Source organism: Pongo abelii, chromosome 7, assembly GCF_028885655.2.
Source record: "Pongo abelii isolate AG06213 chromosome 7, NHGRI_mPonAbe1-v2.0_pri, whole genome shotgun sequence".
Taxonomy (NCBI): domain Eukaryota; kingdom Metazoa; phylum Chordata; class Mammalia; order Primates; family Hominidae; genus Pongo; species Pongo abelii.
Window position 1 is genome coordinate 40713127 of NC_071992.2, and position 16595 is coordinate 40729721.

The following is a 16595-nucleotide window of genomic DNA, read 5'->3' on the forward strand; positions in this document are numbered from 1 at the left end:
TGCCTGGTTGTCAGAGCCTAAAGGGACATTAAGAGCTAAAGATGAGCATACTCCCTTGTCTTATAGATAAACAAAACAAGACTCAGAGAGGGTGAAATAACTTGTTCCAAGTTACTCAGCTAGTTGGAGGCAGAACGAGAACCCAGTTTTCTGTGCAGCTCAGTCCAGGCCTCCCTCAGTCTCAAGAGGCAGAAGCGGTTTAGGGGAAAGGCCACGCCCTTTGCAGGGCCGCCTGGGTCCCCCGACCCCGTCACACACCGCCCCCTCCTGCTGCTTCTCTGAACAGCAGCTCCCGGGGCCTCTTCTCGCCGCTTCCCTTCCAGCCCCGGACCCAGCGGGCGGAGAGGGCGACGTCCGCGGATCGCGGGGTCCCGGGGGCGCCCGCAGGCCTCGCGCCCTCCACCTGCTGCCCCGTGCCACCTAGGAGCTCCCTTGCCGGGCGAGGAGGCGCCGCTGCCCGGGCTCCCCGCAGCCCCGCACGCCCCAGGCGCTCCGCATCTCCAGGCGGCAGCACCCGCGGGGCCCTGCAATCCGCGGAGAAGTTGGCGGCATCTGAAGCCACCTCCTTCCCCGCTTTCCCAGCGGCGGGGACCCTACGGCCCGGCGCCCCACCCCGCCCTCCCTCGCCCCACCCTTCCTCCCGCCCCACCGCCTCCCCGCCCAGGGTCTGGGCACAGCAGCCCGCCGCCCAGCACAGGCGGGTGCAGCCCCGGCCCCAAGTTCTGCACCATGGGAGGCTCCCACTCGCAGACCCCGAGGGGCCGGGAACCCGCTGGGGAGAGGCACCCGAGACCCACGGAGACCGCGTGAGTCCCAGAGCCCTCGCCAGGGGCCGCCTTTGGGGGTTTGCGTGCCAGCCCGGGATGGAGCGCGCTGGGGCCCTTCCCAGAAAGGCTGGGAAGGTGGGGTTCCCGCTGGCGGCAGCGGGGCACGAGCGCTCAGCAGCGGGGCACGAGAGTTTGGCCAGCAGGGTCCCGGGGGCGTCCGGCTGGGAGCGTCCTGCCAGGACCCCACCGCGACCGGATCGCGTCCGGGCGTGACCGTGGTCCTGCCCCAGTACACGCTGCACTGGGGAGACAAGGGGACCCCGGCCTCGTCCAAGCAGAAAACGCACGTGTCCTAAAGAGCTCTAAAACATTCACAAGACAGAGTTATTTGCAGGGAGGTGAAACTATGAGACAGGCACTCAAGTCTCAAAACGCAATTGGCGTTGGCCCTCGGGGTCCGGGAATTTTGACGCAGTGCTTGCTGCTTGCAAGAACTCCCTCTCTTGTTTGCTCCAAGGGTTTCATGATGATCTCAGAAAAAAAGGGCAGTATTGTAGCAGCAGCAATTAGGCTTTTGTTCTGGGACAGCAACAATTGGGGACACCAAGTACTGTAATGAAAGCTGTGAAGGGAAAGTTTTAGAGAATGTGATTAGGAGCAAGTCCTACGGTTTAAAAGATGGCCAATGCTTATTGACAAAGAGGGGATAACAATTTATTTGGAAATCAAATAGTCTTTAAATATTTATTTATTTATTTATTTATTGGAATGCATGCGTGTTTTGGAATTGCAGCAGTGTCAGGGAATCCATACTCTTTATTTTAATTCAGCCAATGTCGAAGCTGTTTAGTTTGAGAAAGATACATTTAACCGTCACAAAAGCAGCCTGGACCGCGGGAGGGCTTTTGAATCATCTTTTCAAGGCAAAGTAGCTTTCGGAATATCCAAATGGCTAATTTTGGCTCCTAATGTTACCGATGTTCACAAATATAAACTTACTTCAGGCAGCTTATTAATAAGAATAGCTGACGCCGGGCGTGGTTGGCTCACGTCTGTAATCCTAGCACTTTGGGAGGCCGAGGGGGGCAGATCCTCTGAGGTCAGGAGTTTGTAGACCAGCTTGACCAACATGGTGAAACCCCGTCTCTACTAAAAATACAAAAATTAGTGTAGCATGGCGGTGCGAGCCTGTAGTCCCAGCTACTTGGGAGGCTGAGGCAGGAGAATCGCTTGAACCCAGAAGGCGGAGGTTGTGGTGAGCCAAGATCGGGCCACTGCACTCCAGCCTGGGCAACAGAGGGAGACTCCATCTCAAAAAAAAAAAAAAAAAAAAAAAGCTGAGATTTACTGAGCACATAACACGTGCAAAACACTTCTAAATGCCCCACATGTTATTTAACCCCCAAGAGCCATTGAATTATTATAGTTCTTGTTACTGTCTTCATTTTACTGGTGAGGGAACTGAATGAAGCACAGAACGATCAAGTAACCTCTCCAAGGTCACACAGCTAGAAACCCAGAGCTCATGCCGCAGCCGCCTCCCACCCAAGAGTTGGAACTATCCTAGGAAACAATCAAAACTTGTCTCAACTGGCAGAGCACACCATCCTTTTTCCTTTAATTTTGTTTGAATAAGGAGTAAATCTGCAATAGCAGTGCTTAATAGCTAATTAGACAAAATTGCCAAAGTCAATTTAACTTTCAAAAAACATGAGAGGCAATATAACATTGAGATGAAGTTAAGAGTTTGGGAGGCAAAGAGCCATGGGTTTAATTTCTAGGTGCTGCTCCTTAATGCTGGAGATCTTTTATCTGTTCGTTAACTCTTCTGTGTCTGTTTCCTTATGTGTGAAACAGGAATGATAACAATATCTACTTCACAGGCTATTTTGAGGTTGACATAAAATCATGTATATATGAATAATAAGTTATAGTTTATCTCTGAGCAATATACTATTTTAGCTGAGGATGAAAGTTGACTATTTTTTGTAAATGTGTGGCCAAGTTTACTGTGTAACTTGAAAGTAAATAATGGAGTCTTTCACTGATGGTGTGCTGAAGAAATGAACTCAGGATGCGAGGTAGGGTTCAGTTGTTAGGGTGTTAAATTATCCAATGGCTTGGCAGCCTACTTGTTTTACCTGTATAATATAAACATGCATAAAGGATCTCTCTCTTCATTGAGGCTCTGCATGCACCTTGAATATTTTGCAGAGCTTGCCTAAAAACAATCAACATGAAAGCCCATCCTAGGAATACAGCCCCTCCCTGCTCAAGTGAATACATGAAGCACATAAACACATGCCGTCAGTACTGGGATTACTGGCCTCATCTGCATGTGTAGACTCTGCTCAGTGAGGCAGCCTCACAAATCATTTGGCATGTCCAGGTGAAAGACTCTAGAAATGCAAGATTCCAACCTGTAATATACATGAAAAGCAAAAAGGATGCTTTTTATCCAAGTTCTGCCTTGTTCAGATGTACAAGCGACAAGTCTCTCCAGGATACAAGAAAGTAGGAGGTTCATTGTTAATGTTACCCGGCTACAGACTTCCTGCTGAACATATGGCTGTCGTGGATAACGCTGACCTCAAGGAAGTTCTCCTACTCAGGCTGTAGCCTTTTCAAAGTCTATTGTTCTTTTAAAAAAAAAAACCATGAAAGTCATATGAATAATACATCAATGCGGGCATTTGTCTTTTGAGGGAGAAAGTACGTTTCAGAATGTTCACAATTTATAATTCAGAATAATCTAATCAGGTACTAAAAGTAACTAGATTAAATCTCTCCTACAAGAACTCTATTGTGAAATATAAACAAGCATAGATGTACATGAAAAGAAATGTCTGATTTTAAGATACAATTCATTATTATTGAGAATTGTAGCTGCTAACCTTCTCCAAACCCAAGAAGCCAATGAGCCAGCTTTGGTAAAAGTTAGTGGAAATTTCACTTCATTTATTCAAGGAGGCCATACAGGAAGGTGAGTAAGAGCAGAAATTGTGGAGTCAGGCAGACCTGGGTTGTAATCCCAGCTAGATCACTTAGGAGGTTAGTTTAGGAAACATTGGAAATACAGTTATTTAACTCTTCAGTTAGGCAAATTTCTGCATCTGTAAAATGGCAATAATAATCAGACCTAATTTTTTTTTTTTTTTTGAGATGGAGTCTCACTCTGTTGCCCAGGCTGGAGTGCAGTGGCACGATCTTGGCTCACTGCAACCTCCAGGTTCAAGCAAGTCTCCTGCCTCAGCCTCCTGAGTAGCTAGGATTACAGGCTCATGCCACCATGCCCGGCTAGTTTTTATTTTTAGTAGAGATGGGATTTCGCCATGTTGGCCAGGCTGGTCTCGAACTCCTGACCTCAAATGATCCACCCACCTCACCTTCCCAAAGTGCTGGGATTACAGGCGTGAGCCACTGCGCCCGGCCTCAGACCTAATTTTTGAAGTGGTGTATATTAGTAACACAATGGCCAGCACTTAGTGAGTGTGAAATACATAGTTATTATGAACACATTTGCACATATATGTACCCATGAACCAGATGCCATGCTGGGCTCTTTGGAAGGTATATTCATGAGTAAGGCAGGGTCTCTTCTGCAGGGAAGTTTGATTTGTGTGCTAATTCTACAAGGCCTCTGAGAAAAGCAAGGCAATAACTCTTTTGAGTTAATTTTTTCCTCATTTTTCACTTCCATTTTCCAGAAAGTTGTACTACCAAGAGGATGGAAATGCATTTGGGAATATGATAGTTCGATGAAATGTTTGAAATCACTCATTCCTTAGTTGTTTATTTTTGGTGATGTGGCCAAGATAGGTTTTCTACGAGTAGTGGGGAATTTGTGGAGAGATTTGAAGGATGAGACAAAGCAGAACCTGTGATTCATTGGGGAATATCATCTGGCGTTTGTTGTTTAGCTCTCTGCCTGGAATGTAAGATCTGCACCTGTTGTCAATTCTTACTAGTTAAGTTTCCAGACCAATCGTTTGCATTTGGAATTTAGCATAATGAAAAGGTCAGTAGCAAAGTCAGGAGGAGTTTCTGACGTCTTCAATGATTTTGCCATGTGAATTTCTGATCAATTAGGTGCAGGCTATGTGATATTCCAGTGAACCGCAAAGTCAGCAACAGCTAGGGTGAAGTGCCTTTTAATGAGCACGTCACTGTGGGACACATGTCCCTGACACTAAGAGGGAGGTGCTGGCTTGGAGGTTTTAGACACAAGAAAACATGACTTAAAATAACTAAACTTAGGGAGCAACATTTGTAAATTCATTGCTTTCAAATTTATAATATTGTTTACCACCTTCTCAACACAAAATATTTGTTGTCATTAAAAGCATGTCAGTTCCCATTTGCTATAGAAGTTTTTTACATGTCCATGTGAAAATGTCTTAGTATACAATTAAGAGAGAGATTTAGAGCAAGTTTGTGGAGAAGACCCAGAGCAACCAGCCCTATGATGAAAAGGTAAAAGAATTATAGTATTTAACTTGGAGAAGGGACCCAAGACATGTGGAAATATGTAATTTTTAGGAGATGTTGGCTGGCTCTGTCTCCCGTGAAGCCAATCCCGAAGGAAATGATTTGAATTGCATGACGAGGGAATTATTTGTATCTACTGAATTTAGATATTGCAACTTCTAGACTATGAGGGTAGTTGAAATAGAAAAAAGAGTTAATAATGGGAAGAAAAATCCCTCTCTGCAAACCATTAAAAAGTAAGATAGATACTCTATCAAGAGTGCAACTCTGAGGGAATTCAGGTATAGTTTTGCTCCACCATTTCTTGTCTTTTAGCTGTAGTGGATAACTGTCCCCCACCACTACCCCTCGCTGCAGTCTCTCTCAGCTGGCATGTGGTTCGAGTATTAAAAATGAAGAAGAGGCTGGGCGTGGTGGCTCATGCCTATAATCCCAACACCTTGGGAGGCCGATGCCGGTGGATTTCTTAGGTCAGGAGTTCGAGACCAGCCTGACCGATATGGTGAAACCCTGTCTCTACTAAAAATACAAAAATTAGTTGGGTGTGGTGGCACGCTTGTAGTCCCAGCTACTTGGGAGGCTGAGACATGAGAATTGCTTGAACCTGGGAGGTGGAGGTTGTGGTGAGCCAAGATCGTGCCACTGCACTCCAGCCTGGGCGACAGAGCGAGACTCTGTCTAAAAAAATAAAATAAAATAAAAATCAGGAAGAGAAACAAACAAAAAAAAGAGGACAGCTGCTGATGTTCTGAGATAAGGAAGTGGATTATTTGAAGTCTAGGTTGGTTAACAGCCAGGGTGGGCTATAGGGCACATGAATTTGCTAATCCAAGGTCTGGAAATGCACTGGTGCCATCTACCTGTCTATGGCACATGGAGGGCCCCCTTCTGAGGAAGCTCACTCTGGCTCCTGTGGGTGCTTTTTGGTTGTTGTTTTTTATTGTGGTGAAAGATACATAACATAAAATTCACCATTTTAGCCATTTTTAAGTATACAACTCAGTGGCATTAAGTACATTGGACAACCATCATCACTACCCATTTCCAGAAGTTTTTCAGCATCCCAAACAGAAATTCTGTACCCATTAAACAATAACTTTTCACTCCTTCTTCCCCCAGCCCCCAGCATCCACCATCCTATTTTCTGTCTCTACACATTTGACTACTGTAGGTACCTCATGTAAGTGGAAATGTACAGTATTTGTCTTTTTGTGACTGGTTTATTTCCCTTAGCATAATGTCCTCAAGGTGTGTCCATGTCGTAGCATGTATCAGAATTTCTTTATGGCTGAACGATATTCCATTGTGTATATATACCACATTCTGTTTATTCATTCATCTGTGAGTGAACACTTGAGTTGTCTCCACCTTTTGGCTTTTTTTTTTTTTTTTTTTTTTTGGGACAGAGTCTCACTCTGTCACCGAGGCTGGAGTACAGTGGCGTGATCTTGGCTCACTGCAACCTCCACCTCCCAAATTCAAGCGATTCTTCTGCCTCAGCCTCCCTAGTAGCTGAGATTACAGGCATGCGTCACCAGGCCCAGCTAAATTTTGTATTTTTAGCAGAGTCAAAGTTTCGCCATGTTGGCCATGCCGATCTCAAACTCCTGACCTGAGGTGATCCACCTGCCTCGGCCTCCCAAAGTGCTGGGATTACAGGCATAAGCCACCACACCGGGCCCCGCCTTTTAGCTCTTGTGAACAATTCTTCTTTGAGCATTGTTATACAAGTATGTGTGAGTCCCTGCTTGCAGCTCTTTGGAGTATAAACCTAGGAGTTGGATTGCTGGATCATGTGATAACCCACTTCACTTTTTGAGGAACCACAAAACTGTCTTCCATAGTGGCTGCACCATTTGTCATTCCCACCAACAAATGCATGAGGGCTCTAATTTTTTCACATTCTAACACTTGTTATTTTGTGTTGTTGTTTTTAAATAGGCATCCCAATGGGTGCGAAGTGGTATCTCATTTGTTTTTTGTTGTTGTTGTTGTTGTTGTTTTAGACAAGAGTCTAGCTCTGCCACCCAGGCTGGAGTACAGTGGCACAAACATAGCACACTGAAGCCTTGAACTCCTGGGCTGAAACAATCCTCCCACCTTAGCCTCTTGAGTAGCTGGACCACAGGTGCACACCAACATCCCTAGCTGTTTGTTTAAAAAAAAAAAAGATTGTGGAAATGGGGCTCTCGCTATATTGCCCAGGATATGGTCTCAAACTGCTGACCTCAAATAATTCTCCCCACTCAGCCTCCCAGAGTGCTAAGATTACAGGTGTGAGCCACCATGCCCGGCCTTATTTTGTTTTAGCATAAACAAGACATCACTTTGGAGATCTAAGGATTTTAGGAGTTGCATGCCAGGAAATGGAGTCAGAAACCAAATACATTATTTACAATATCACAATTGTAAAGAAAATAAACCACCCATAATCTAATCATCTGGAGATAATTGTTAACATGCTGGGACATTTTTTATAGTCTCTTTTTGTCAACCAAGTATATTTTTCAAAAATGGGGTTATGCTATGTCTTTTGTATTCTCATGTTTTACTTAACATTATAAACATTTCTCTATATTACTTTACTGAATTCAAAGATATTATTTTAATGCTTGCTTAATGGTTCATTAATTATAATTATATACCATAATTTATTTTTTTCCTACATGTTTGATATTTAGGTTGGTTATCATTTTTGCTCATATAAACAACAGTTAATAAACATCCTTGTAATTCTTTGTACATTTCTGAGTAATGACTTAGGATACATTCCTAGAACTTCAATTACAGGGTCAAATAATGTATAGCAAGATTCTAAAAGTTACTACGTATTACTATATATTGCCAAATTTCCCTCCTCCCCACAATTAATACCAAGTTAGAATCCTCCCAGCACTTCATGACAGTGACAGTCTCAGCATCCTTTTCTTTTTGAGACTGAATCTCGCTCTGTCACCCAGGCTGGAGTGCAATGGTGCGATCTCAGCTCACTGCAACCTCCACCTCCCTGGTTCAAGCGATTCTCCTGCCTCAGCCTCCTGAGTAGCTGGGATTACAGGTGCCCACCACCATGCCCAGCTAATTTTTGTATTTTTAGTAGAGACAGGGTTTCACCAAGTTGGCCAGGCTGGTCTTGAACTCCTGACCTCAGGTGATTCACCCTCCTCGGCCTCCCAAAGTGCTGGGATTACAGGCATGAGCCACTGCGCCTGGCCCAGAGCATCCTTTTCAATGCTGGGCACTATCATTTTAAATCAATTTGGTAAAAAAAAAAAAAAAAAATGCAATCCTGTTTTAATTTTTTAATTCGTTAGTAAGGGTTATGTTTAATTCATTAGTAAGAGAATGTTATGTTTATTAGCCATTTTGAATTCCTTAATTTCTTGTTATTTCTCCTTGCCTGTTATGGACTGAGATATTAATTTTTCCATATTTATTTGTAAGAGTTCTTTATCTTTATATGATGAGGCCAGCTAGCATTTATTGAGCACTTACCATGTGCTAGGAAAATGCTAAGGTCTCGGCCGGGCGCAGTGGCTCATGCCTGTAATCCTAGCACTTTGGGAGGCTGAGGTGGGCAGATCACCTGAGGTCAGGGGTTTGAGACCAGCCTGGCCAACAACTTTGAAATACCGTTTAAAAAATTCAGTATCAGGCCGGGCACGGTGGCTCACACCTGTAATCCCAGCAGTTTGGGAGGCCGAGGTGGGTGGATCATCTGAGGTCGGGAGTTTGAGACCAGCCTGGCCAACATGGCGAAACCTTGTCTCTACTAAAAATACAAAAATTATCCAGGCATGGTGTCAGGAGCCTATAATCCCAGCTACTCAAGAGGCTGAGGCAGGATAATAGCTTGAACCAGGGGGATGGAGGTTGCAGTAAGCCGAGATCACACCACTACACTCCAGCCTGGTTGACAAAGTGAAACTCCATCTCAAAAAAAAAAAAAAAATTCCGTATCATAACCTCTCTTTCTTTCTGTTTAACTCTTGATGGTTTTGTTTCTTTTTTTTTTTAATGTGTAATTTTATTTCTGCCTCATTAAACCTCCTCTTTGTCTAGGCCAACAAGAGTTTCTTCCTCCTCCAAGCACACATGTATTGGGCACTTGATTATGAGGAAATCCTCAGATCATTGGAACTTGGTATGGAGTTACATACCTGTCCCTCCCCTCCAACGTGTGTGCTAATTATCTTATGGAAAATAACTTTTTTCTTGCCTTTTTCTCCCAAGAAAGCCTTGAGTCTCATCCAGAAGTCAGATAAGTGCTGGATCTCTTCTCTTTGCCTGAGTGACAAGCTGTTTTTTTCTGATTCTAAAGAAGGAGATTGCTGTCCACACATGAATATCCACAAGGCTAACACTGCCCCTTTATTAGTCAGAAAGATATTTGGTTTTCAGCTTTCCCTTGATGGCTTTTGTCTTTTTATTCCCATTCATTGAACAAATGTTAATTTTTTCTTTTCACTCTCTTTCATTCAACAAGTATTAATTGACTGCCTTCTTATGTTCAGGCACTGTGAACATTATTATGTATGTGGGAATTTACATGAGCAGAAGAAAGCATCTCAAAATGTGTGAAATCTGAATATTTGTTTATAATACTGCAGATGGGACATATGCTGAAAAGTCAAACAAGAGGAAATGACCTTGTGAATGGAGGGGGATGTGTGGAGCTGGAAAAAAAAATAGGACATCTATAACTGAGCTTTTCTCATAGATTTTTTTTTTACCAGCCTAGTCAATTTTCAGTCCATCTTGAGGTTGCATTTTAAGCATTTTCACTCCTCTGCCGAAATGGTGGCACCTTCAAATGCCCTCGGTCATCAGTATGCTTTGTCAGGCATACATTTTTCAGGGACAGTCTTTAGAGTTTATTTTTTGTAATAATAGGACGTAAAGCACAAACAGATTTAATATAAGGAATGGCAAATGATGAACCACTGTTCTCTGCTCTTCCTTTATCTTCCAGCTCCTTTACTTTTATTTGTGGAGACTTGGTATCCTTGAAGAATGACTATCCACAAGGATCCCTTATTTCGACATTGCTTCATTCCCAGAACCCTTACTGTTACAGATACTTTGGATGTAATTTTTTCATTGTTTGTACAATTGTACAATAGTACAGTTTTATCTTTATCAATCTTATATGTCATGTCTGCTACATATGATATTAATAACACTTCTAGGCAAAATACATTATATTTAGCCTCCTTAAATTTGGGAATGTTACACAGAAACTTTAGAGTCCTGTCTATTTGTGGAGGTAGAGTAGTTCCGTTTCTGAGAAAACCCATCCTGTTTATCTGTCTTATACTCTGCATGTTCTCATAAGAACCTGATGGCATGGAATGTCACTGGTAAAGATGGGAGCTCCCAGGAACCTTACAAAGATGCTTTGCTCTACAGCAATAGTTCTGAAAACTGTTCAGAGATCCCTTGATAATATGATCAAACTTTTAGGGATCTTTCCCTGTGAAAATACACATATACACAATATGTGAAATGAGGACTGTCAGAGACCCTGAAACCTGTGCATTATCCCATTTAATCCTTTCATGGATCCCATGAAATAGACATTATTATCTGCATTTTACAGATGAAGAAACTGAGGCCTGGAAAAGTTGAGAAACTAAGGCCACAGAGCTAGGTTTCAGTCCTGATGAACCTGGCTGAAGCAGAGGACACAAATTACCAGTCAATTCCAGAGTGTTTCTGCCACCCAGGCAACTCATTAACCACTGGAGGCTTCTGTTTATCTACTAGAAAAAGAGTTTATATGGCTATTTCCTACTGATAAGATAGTTTCAGGGAAGTAAATGTTTGAGAAAACATCGTCCAGCCCATTCTGTAGCTAAATAGCTATAGAGAAATCCTGTATTGCATTTACACAGAGCCGACAGAAGACCTCTCCTGGGTTTCTGTGCTGAAGTATTTTTGTCTATGAGTCTTGCTTTCCTAACAACGGCAAAATGTTATGTTTCTATGACTACATCAAAATTGTTCTTAAATAGGGGTTTGAGAAAACAAAACTAGGAAGGCTTGGGCAAGATACGAAGGTAGGAAGATGACTGACGTTTCCTCTGCCTTTTCACACCTGTGTATCCATTGGCCTCAGAAGGCCCTTGAACCCCTTGATGATATTCAGGCTGTGGCACTTCTGGGCAGATGTGTGTGAAGCCATGATTCCTAATAAGTGCCCGGGGGGCCATAGTAATGGCACTTGGGACCACAGGTCAAGTCCTTATAACCTGGGCCCTTTACAGTTGATACCCGAAGCAGAGATTGGCAGGTTCTCTTGAGGACAAGCCTAGAACCGAGAGATGTGCGCAAATTTCAGGAATAGCTGGCAATAATGGGGAAGAAGAGAGACAGAGAGAGTAGAGTCTAGAGTGGGCTTCTTTTACCTGTTTTCCATCTCCTTCCTGCTTGTTGCCAGGTGGAGGGCTCTGTCCTCCCACCAGGGGGCGCCAGCCACCATCCACTGAGTTTTTGGCTTGGGGTTGGCCTGGTGGGGAGCAAGAGTTTCTTCAGCCAACTCCTTTGCTGGGTGCAATAAAATGAGAGGGCCATTGAGGTACTAATCTATAGTACACGTAGGAGAAAGGAAAATAGATTAGGGGACGGGCACAGTGGCTCATGTCTGTAATCCCAGCACTTTGGGAGTCTGAGGTGGGAGGATCATTTGAGCCCAGGAGTTTGGGACCAGTCTGGGCAACATAGCAAGACTCTGTACAAATAATTTTTTAAAAAATTAGCCAGGTGTGTTGTCGGCGCCTGTGGTCCCAGCTACTCAGGAGGCTGAGGCGGGAGGATCTCTTGAGCCCAGGAACTCGAGGCTGCAGTGAGCTGAGATTGTGCCACTGCACTCCAGTCTGGGTGACAGAGTGAGACCCTGTCTTGGAAGGAAGGAAGGAAGGAAAGAAGGAAGGAAGGAAGGAAGGAAGGAAGGAAGGAAGGAAGGAAGGAAGGAAGGAAGGAAGGAAGGAAGGAAGGAAGGAAGGAAGGAAGGAAGGAAGGAAGGAAGGAAGGAAGGAAGGGAGGGGAATGGAAGGGAGGGAGGGACGGTGGAAGGGAAAGAAAATAAAGGAGGACAAAATTGACCTTTTGACACCCCATTCCTTCTGCTGGCCGGGATTCTGCCTCTCAGGGATGTGTCTTCAAATCCTGTGATTCACAGAGAACTTTCTGTAGCTTCTGAGTAGTTGGGAGTCTCCCTTCTGCAGTCGTTCAGTGCTTGTTCATTTGTATCCGCTGGTTAAACTGCAGTATAAACACCCTGCATTGGATGCAGAGGGGACTCATTGTGACTTTTTGTATTTATAGAAGTACAAATGTTGAAGACATTCTCTTCACACACAAGTGTGTTGATGGACGGTGTGATGAACGTTCTGGTGCCCTCTGGTGGCTGCTGCGGTTCTCGGCTGGTGAAGCTGCACAGCAGAAGGAACGGGAGTGTCAAAAGTTCAGTTTTGTCCTCCTCCATCCTTGATAACTGTGTCTTGTTTGATTGATTCCATACCCCTGTATGAATGGTCCAGGGGCTGAGCAAGAAGCTGTGTGTTAGGACTGAAGTGCTTGAGGAGTGTGTGTGTGTGTGTGTGTGTCAGAGAGAGACTTTGAGGGGTATATGTGTAATGTGTGTGTGTCACCATATATATATGAAACTGTGTGTGGGAGGTGTGTGTGTGACTGTGGGCTTATATGAGAGTTGGGGGGAGGTGTATACGTGGTTATATGTGTACTGGAGACTCAATGTGTGGGTGGGGGTGTGTGGTGTGTGTGAGACTGTGTATGCAAGACTGTCGGGGGAGGTGTGTGTGTGTGTGTGGTGTGTGTGACTATGTGTGTGGGGTGTATATGTGTACATGAGACTGTGGGGGTGGGAATGTGTGATATGTGTGGTGTGTGTGAGACTGTGTGGTGTGTGTATATGAGACAGTGGGGGTGGAGGTGTATAGTGTGTGTGAGACTGTTGTGGGGGAGGTGTGTGTGACTGGGTGGTGTGTGTGTGTGAGAGACTGTATGGGTGGGGGTGTGTGTGGTATATGTGTGACTAGGTGTGTGGTGTGTGTGTGTATGAGACTGTGTATGGGAGGGTGTGTGTGGTGTGTGTGATTGTGTGGTGTGTGTATGTGTATGAGACTGTGTATGGGTTGGGGGTGTGGTGTGTGTGACTACATGTGTAGTGTGTATATGTGTATGTAAGACTGTGTATGGGTGGGGGGTTTGTGTGGTATGTGTGTAACTAGGTGTGTGGTGTATGTGACTGCATGGGTGGGGGTGTGTGGTGTGTGATTATATGTGTGGTGTGTGCATGTGTATGAGACTGTATGAGGTGGGGGTGTGGTGTGTGTGTGACTGTGTGGTGTGTGTGTGTGTAAGACTGGGTATGGGTGAGGGTATGTGGTGTATGTGTGACTGTGTGTGTGGTGTGTGTATGTATATGTGAGACTGTGTATGGGTTGGGGGTGGGGTGTGTGTGACTATGTGGGGTGTGTGTGAGTGTGTGAGAGAGACCGGGTATGGGTGAGGGTGTGTGGTGTGTGTGATTGTGTGTGGTGTGTGTGTGAGACTTGGTATGGGTGAGGGTGTGTGGTGTGTGTATGTGTATGTGAGACTGTGTATGGGTTGGGGGCGTGGTGTGTATGTGACTATGTGTGGCGTGTGTATGTATGTGAGGCTGTATGGGTCAGGGCTGTGGTGTGTGTGACTATGTGGTGTGTGTGTAAGACTGCGTATGGGTGTATGGTGTGTGTGATTGTGTGATTGTGTGTGTGAGACTGGATATGGGTGAGGGTGTGTGGTGTGTGTGACTGTGTGTGCTGTGTGTGTGAGACTGGGTATGGGTCAGGGTGAGTGGTGTGTGTTTTACTGTGTGTGTTGCATGTGTATGTGAGACTGTATGGGTTGGGGGTGTGGTGTGTGTGTAACTGTGTGTGGTGTGTGTATGTATGTGAGGTTGTATGGGTCAGGGGTGTGGTGTGTGTGACTATGTTATGTGTGTGTGACTGTGTTGTGTGTGTGTGTGTGAGAGACTGGGTATGGGTGAGGGTGTGTGGTGTGTGTGTGATTGTGTGGTGTGTGTGACTGTGTGTGTGGTGTGTCTGTGAGAGAGACTGGGTATGGGTGGGGGTGTATGATGTGTGTGTGAGACTGCTGGGATAGGTGCGTGTGTGACTGTGCATGCGTGTGGTGTGTGCATATACATGAGACCCTGTGTGGTGTGGCGTGTGTGTGTGAACATGCGTGCTTCCTGCGCTGCCGGCTCTGGCTCTCCCCCATCCTTCCTCACAGAGCAGCGCAGGTTTGGTCACGGATGTCAGGAGCCCGCGGCTTCCCTGCTAAGCTAAGAGCCCTCTTCAGGCCCTGTGGTGTCACTATAGCTGACAGTGTCAAGTCTCACGCCCTTTACGAAGCAGAGAGGCGTTTTGATGCCGCATTGTTTAGCAGTATGCAGACATCTCCCTAGCGGCGGTAGATTTCCTGCCTTCTGAACAATCTCGAGGGGAGCGTGGATTTCGGTCCCGGCGCCACCCTTGGGTTTTCCCTCCCCTGCCCCCTCCGCCGCGCTCTCCCCCTTCGCACATTCGGAAACCCTCTCGGGAGCTGAATCACGTTCTCTCCTTTTTTGGTCCTAGTTGAGCTCTCTTCCACTTTCATCACCAGAGGCTTGAGATCTATGAAAGAATCAGTTCCTCGCAGGCTGCGGTCTGCGCCGCGCCTCCTTTGTATGTCACGCTCAGAGAGGAGCAGTGCCCTTGGAGTGCCCTGCTCTTGCTGAGAGCCGCACGATAGATGTCTCTGAATGACTGACTTTAATTAAAGTGTGGCGGGCTGGAGATAAAATGATTCTAAATATCTGATTTGGGGGGAAAAAAAGCCAGTTTCTTTCTTAAGGGGGAAAAAAAGGACTCCAGCACCAGGAGTCTCTTCGGTATCCCTGAGAGTCGGAGGAACTCTTTAAATGCGGCCCTTGATGGTGTTGTGGAGGGAGAGTGAATTCTGGGAATCTCTCAGCAGCTTTTTGCCAAACAGATGGGCCAGGAGCCGTGGAACCAGGCTGAGGAATGTTGCCTCACGATCTCACATATCCATTCCTGGCACCCACCAGCCCAGGGAATGCCTCTACCAGTTGTCAGCGAGAGGCTTACACAGCATCTTAAATAAAGGGGATTATTGAACCAAGAAGCCAGGGACTGATGGAAATGCCCACCTTGCTGGCTCATTGAAAAAGTTTGGCGAGCTTGTCAGGAGACATGAATTAGATGGGCTTGGGTCTTGTGCCCTTTGCTAAACCAAGTGCTGTATTGGGAAAGAGACGGGGAGAGAAGGGTTGGAGATGCTCTTTAGTCAGGCCTGAGTCACTTGCCCAACCCTGAAGTTGGAGTGGGGGATGGAGCCAGGATTTCCAAACCACATGCCCCTAGAGTTTCAGGGAAAATATGGATTGTGGATTGAAGATGGGGGGTGATGTGAGGCAGACAAGGACAGAAAATCCCTGTTCCAGCTGTGATTTAGCTGTGAGTTTGGGGCTCGTGACACCATACACTCCTGAGGTTTGTTAAGGGGTTTCAGGATATTGTGGACAAAAGCGAATAGCAAATGATGTTCAGTCCATAAGTACCATTTGGAGGAGGAAATAATTGAACTTGCTGCTGATCAAAAAGCTTTTGGTCTCCAGTTTGGATGTTGGAGACAGGTTTCTGTGTAAGAGAGTGAGGGTGTACAACATGACTGAGAAAGAAAACAATGAGTTAAGGCACATAAGTGCGCATGGGTGTCACCTGGAGGCCTTCTTATAACACAGATGGTCAGGCCCACCCCAAGTTTCTCATGCAGTAGAGGTGGAGCTCAAGAATTTGCATTTCTATTTTATTTTATTTATTTACTTTATTTATTTTTGAGACAGGGCCTTGCTCTGTTGCATGGGCTGTAGTACAGTCCATGTACTACTGTCAGCCCTTTATGATGGGTGCAATCATAGTTCACTGCAGCCTCCAACTCCTGGGCTCAAATGATCCTCCCAACTTGGCCTCCCTCCCAAGTAGCGAGGACTACAATCACACGCCACCATGCCCGGCTGTATAATTTGCACTTCTAAGGTGTTCCCAGGTGATGCTGACGTTGCTAGCCCAGGGACCACACATTCAGTACTGCTGTTAAGGCAAAAGACTTAAACACTCCATATATGAAAGAAAGAAAGAGAGAGAGAGGAAGGAAGGAAGGAAGGAAGGAAGGAAGGAAGGAAGGAAGGCAGGCAGGCAAGCAGGCAATGCTTCAACAAATCCATTAAAACACATTCAAACTTCAGAAATAAATGTGTTCAAATAAGACCAG

The 16595-nt window shown here is 45.4% G+C and overlaps 1 protein-coding gene across 5 annotated transcripts in view; it reads left to right on the plus strand.

The window, feature by feature from the left end:
* Positions 1-285: 285 nt before the first annotated feature.
* Positions 286-16595, plus strand: part of TACC1 (transforming acidic coiled-coil containing protein 1) — a 97262-nt gene continuing 80952 nt past the window's right edge. For 2 of the 5 annotated variants that reach the window (XM_063726619.1, XM_024250800.3), the window contains exon 1: positions 654-806. In XM_063726619.1, the coding sequence (XP_063582689.1) occupies positions 730-806 (77 nt within the window). In that variant the 5' untranslated portion in view covers positions 654-729. Of the gene's footprint in view, positions 807-16595 lie in introns of all 5 variants that reach the window. The other 3 variants (XM_009243734.4, XM_054561458.2, XM_024250806.3) reach the window with 3 other exon arrangements.